Source organism: Trichoplax adhaerens, genomic scaffold (assembly GCF_000150275.1).
Source record: "Trichoplax adhaerens TRIADscaffold_11 genomic scaffold, whole genome shotgun sequence".
Classification (NCBI taxonomy): Eukaryota; Metazoa; Placozoa; class Uniplacotomia; order Trichoplacea; family Trichoplacidae; genus Trichoplax; species Trichoplax adhaerens.
In genome coordinates this window covers 899244-904674 of record NW_002060953.1, presented here as the reverse complement: position 1 = coordinate 904674, position 5431 = coordinate 899244, and the positions used below count along the sequence as shown (strand labels likewise).

At 33.8% G+C, this 5431-nt stretch overlaps 1 protein-coding gene across 1 annotated transcript in view; it reads right to left on the bottom strand.

Annotated features, from left to right (window-relative positions):
- TRIADDRAFT_5189 (uncharacterized protein) overlaps positions 1-5189 on the bottom strand; it is a gene marked incomplete at both ends in the record, with an annotated part of 9197 nt that extends 4008 nt beyond the window's left edge. The window contains one exon of the mRNA XM_002115461.1: positions 5065-5189. Within this exon, the coding sequence (XP_002115497.1) occupies positions 5065-5189 (125 nt within the window). The remainder of the gene's footprint in view (positions 1-5064) is intronic.
- Between the last annotated feature and the right edge of the window lie 242 nt (positions 5190-5431).

The window sequence follows — 5431 nt, the reverse complement described above, 5'->3', positions numbered from 1 at the left end:
GTCTATGGTGACAATCTATAGATTCTAAAACAAAAAAAATAATGTAATGGGAGAGACAGATCGCTCAGGTTACAACTTGCAATGATTGCTGCTCATGGTCCTGGTCTTGAATAATTGTTTGGATTAAGGAGTTGCTGTTGTGATTTGGATATTAGATAAGTAGACTAGGAGTAGCACTATGGACTTGGTTACTTTGTAAGTAGCCAATCAACTAAATTAACCTCTAATCTAATCTATATTTGAGTAATATTATCTGTAAGCCTCTTCGCTAATGGCCCTTACAGTTGGAATATTAATCATTGATTGCTACTAATCTAAAGTAATGAACGTTTCAAATACCTTATGAAAAGTTGACAAGAAATAATACTAACTTGCCCTTATTCAGGTTGTGCCTACTCGTCGAGGTATTGCATCTTATCATAGCTTCAACTTCATGCATGGTTCTACATGGCAAGATGAAAAATGGTTGCAAAGGCCCACAGTATATTGGTTAGAATATTGCGCTTTGCAGTAGATGCATCCGCAATGGAAAGGGAATAAAAGTAGACAGGGTTCAAGCCTTTGGTAGTATTTATATTCATTATTGAGTTATATACCAGTATGTGTACGTAGTTTTATGTTGTCGCCATTGCAACTTATAATTTAAAATTAAAGTGTAGGAGCATGATATGAATAATCTACATAAAGATACGCACAGCGGAGTAACTTACAGCAATGGCTATAATACAAGCCTATCTACTGCTGTATGTCGTGTAATGTCGATAACAGCAGTAGACCGCGCTCACCAGATGAGGAATTGTAAATGCAGCTTCTTAATCGGTAACTGAGATGATTTTTTTGGTGCATCGTTCTAGTTCAGACTCTTCAGGGTAATCTACCTAGTCACAGAAACTGCTTGCACGTGTATTGTTATGACTGTTTTGTGGCAGCCATCATCTTCGATGGTTAAACAGATTCAGAAGACGAGCAGTAAAAAGTTGTTACGCTAAATCATTCAGTGTTATCAGCATGGTATATTAAATAATTATTTGACTCTAATAGAATGTTGATTAATTAAGTGATGAAAGTGAATTAAAGCTTCTAGACGAAGTAATCACGTATTAATAACGCATAAGATACAATTAGTATCATAATAATGCAAATATATCGAATACTGCTAGAGATACGACTGTAACTGAGCGTAAATTGTTAACCGTAATAGCTGATACATTTAGCAACAGTGAAAGGTTCGTATTACTGGAGCCTTCTTTCCTTACTTTACATTATCTGACAAACTATTTAAGACTGTTGAGTTATAGTGCACAAAACTGTTGCTTCGCGTTAAAGACGTGTTTTAGCTAAGTAACGAAACTAACTTGTTTATTGTCAACATAGCAAGGTATAGCAACAGTGTCGTTGCTGCTTTACATGTTCGGGTATTTGTCGATGTCATATACCCAATGCAGAATTAATTACTACTCATTTATAAAGTGATTAGCAGAATTCGATAGCTTACTCATCAACACCTAATTATTAGCTAGCCAAATTAGTAGCCAAAGCAAAATTAATATTAATATTGATGGAAATAATGCACAATGTACGTTACCTATCGTTATTCTAGTAGCTTCTGATGGTGATTGCATTTCAAAAGTAGAAGTAAAAGATTGTCAATTCAATAAGTTTGTCTGTGAATTAATGTTTTCTATGCCTTCTTATACGATCAATCGCTACTCTTCTGGTATTATTATTGATTGCAGTCCTGATCTGCCAGTCCATTAACTTCAGATCTGCGTCAGCAATGTTGTCTTCGTTTACATCATGTTCTTAAGATATTTGAACAATTGTTACTATTTATTCGTAAACCTGTTTCTGTTTGACGGTATATTATGGCTACCAAATTAAGCAAATCTATCCTTGATGAAGATAATGAAGTGATATCTTCTATCATGAATCAAATTAGAAGGGTACGAGTGCATAATATTATAACAGTGCAAGAAATGGTAAGTTTGGCCCAAGATAATCAATTATACAAAAGTGACCATAAAATCAAATCAATGTTAATGTATCTGAAAGATTTACGAGAAGTGATCTACTCTGATAATTTAGACTATAAAGGAATTATTGTAACTAACGTCGATTGATTAATCTCTATTAATTTACTTCATGCTAGTATATGTAAGTGCAGGAATGAGATATAATCAATCACGAAGATCCAAATTTTGTAGAAAATTAGAACTTTATTAGATCTTGTGCACCGATGATGTACATACGCAGCTCTACTCTATCCGAATACAATTACTAAATACTTCTAAAAAGAACTACTAGAATAATCTAAATTGTTAGCTTATATGCTTTCTGTTAGGTATTAGTAGTAAACGGTAATACTAATCCTTCAGGTTCGGACCTTACACGAATCTAATTAACTTACTATTTGCATGGAACTTTCTTGTGCGAGTATACACGGTACATCCAATCATGAATTTAAGTATATCAGAGAAGTATCGTACCGCATGCATCTTAAGTTGTTAAGCACTTTATTTATATGTTATATAATAATAATTATATGCTATACTTTTCGTAGCATTCGTAGCTATAATCAGCATAGTAACATTCTACCATTTTGTACACTTATTTAGATTATTATTAATAACAACATTTCACAGCGGACCATTATTAACCCAATATGGAAACTACTATAGTATTTATGTAAACATTATCACTACTGATCAGAATACCATGAACTTGCCGTATTCTAATATGTAAATTACTGTTCTATTTTTACCTCTAACCTTAACAGTAACTCAACACCCCACTGTATATAGTTATCTGTACTCTAGCATAGAATCTTTCACGGCAGTCTATGGTTATGAGCTACTAAATAAGTATCAAAATAAATATAGAAAGTCACGCTATGCCATGTACCCCATATAATGTTCTACTGTCTGTGTGTACTCTATCATAGACAACTAGATGCACTGTAGTTCATGACTTCCCAATACGAGTGCAATGTACATTGTATACCATAGACGATGCTCTGACTTGCAGCGACTTAAATTTCTGGAAAATTTGAGGGATACAGCAGTCAGCAGTGATCGACTATTTTTGGAACCTATACTGTACTGGTATCGGTATTTAAATCGTACACTTACAAGTTACAACGGAGTTTAATTTGAATTGGTCGATGATTAAACTATATGTAGATTAGTTTAGCATTTAGATTCAACTGCAGCCTCATTATATGCATACTGAACATAGACGGTGTAATCATTTTTATAGCTTATATTACTTGGAATCAGTATCCAGGTTTTTGATGTTTAGCGTCGAGGAACATTACCGTTCGCTGCGAACTCATTCCTCAATTGGCCATCTATCTCTAATAAGTAAATTACAAGCTAGAATTGTTGAGTTACTGACTCATTCCGATAAAAGATTGGAAATGAGCGAAAATTCGGCTGTTGACACCTTCTGATAACGTTGGTGGTAATATACAAGTAAAATTGAAACGACGAACTGTATGATCCACTAGTTTTCAGTACATTAATCGTTGGCACAAGTTTCAACAGGTGGTTACAACCTCGGCTATACATAGGTGCAAAAGGGCCATCTTCATTAGACTTTATAGATAGTCAAGTTTATATCATAGAGAAAATTATAATGATAGTTTATTCCTTATTATGATAATTAGATACTACTGTAGTTGTAACGTATCGTACCGATTTTCTTCTTATGTTTATTTTAAGTCAAGTTATAGCTGACATTATGCTTAAACCAATTGATAGACTTGTAGCTGATTATAATCACTATTTGTACTGAAAGGAGATGTAGAAACAACCGTCAACATCATAATACTGGGTCTAATGCGACCGATTTGATCTTCATTTAACCCTAGCAGTATTAGAGCTATTGATCGTCACTAGGTGATTAAGGGTGTGTCTAACCTCACCAATCTCAAGTTCAGTTTCTGCTCAAATAGATTTAACAAGATTTATGTTATGTAGAAAGTAGCTAACATTGGTAAACTAAGGGTAGATCCTGATACAACTACAGTAGCATGAAGAGATTAAATCTATCGTGCTTGAAGAAGACGTAGACGCCCTTTTTCTCTCACATTTTGGCTTTCTTCATGTTCGAATTTAATAACATGGCTAATGAGTCTACTGAGCTGGCGATCGTTGACGAAATAAAATCTCTTCGTGAAAAGGGCCTGATATTTGAAGGAAATTGCAACTATCCACAAGTATTATATTGTTATCAAGAAGCCCTAGCAAAAATTGAATTAGCACCGAATGATTAAGATGAACTTTATCAACTTCAATTAAAATATTCATGCAGACATGGAAGACAGCAATAAAGAACCAGGTGAATGGACAAATGCCGATATCACAATTCAAGAAGCAGAAAAATTGGCCAAAAAACTACCGGGCGAATTAAACATGGCTGAATGTTTAGATAGGAGGGACAATATTAATGTGCGATCGCTCGTATAGCTTGCATATGGAGCAAATTCCACTAAATCAAAATTTCTAAATTTAAGGATAATGAATAGTAAGGATTGAACTATTACTAAGACGACACAGGTAGAACGATAAGTTTCAAAGTTGGATCTGGTCTCATTGATGTCCTTAACTTTCTTTTAACGGGCAGGTTTAGAACAACACGGAAAGAGAAATGACTTAATAGTAAAGATAGAATGCATTTAAGTTCAGTTTCTGCAAACTTCGAGCCAATACAAGTTCGAGGACCTCTAAGGAATGATAAATTAATATATGGACTGATATTCTTAGCTGAGTTGTCCCATCTATCCGGATCAAATTTTAAAGGATTCTGGAAGCACCTTGAATTCCTACAAAATTTTAAGAATGTAAAATATCTATATATACAACCTGCAAAAGCTAACGAATTAACTATAAGTAGTAACTAAAAATCAAAATTTTGCATACATAAAGTTAGCCACATACTATAGATATATACTGTGGTAAGGTGTAAAGGTGTAAATTTTAACTATGATAATAAATCAAATGCTACAGTACATGATATTTTCCTTCTGTATAAAACGTATATTATTGTTGACAAGTGCATTAGTACTCATAGTACCTATAGGGTGGTATAATCGTAATAACGGTTCCTTTGGGAACAAAATATCCCCCTATCTCATCGTCATGTATTGTCTGTCGTAGAGTAAGTGGAACTGGTGGATAAAGTCTGTAGGTTGAAAAAAGATAAAATACAGAGATTATGTAAGTCTGTCGAAGAATTACAATGAACTCAAAATACTTTCTTGTCAAACATGCAACTCTTGCAAGCCGCATAATAATCACTTTAATATTTTTATAGATTATTACATATCTAAGCAACTCTTTAATAACGTTATCAAGGTATGGCAATTCATCAAAGGTGTTCCATGTTATGTTATCATTTGGACGTACAATCTTACCAATTTTTTGACGCAGCC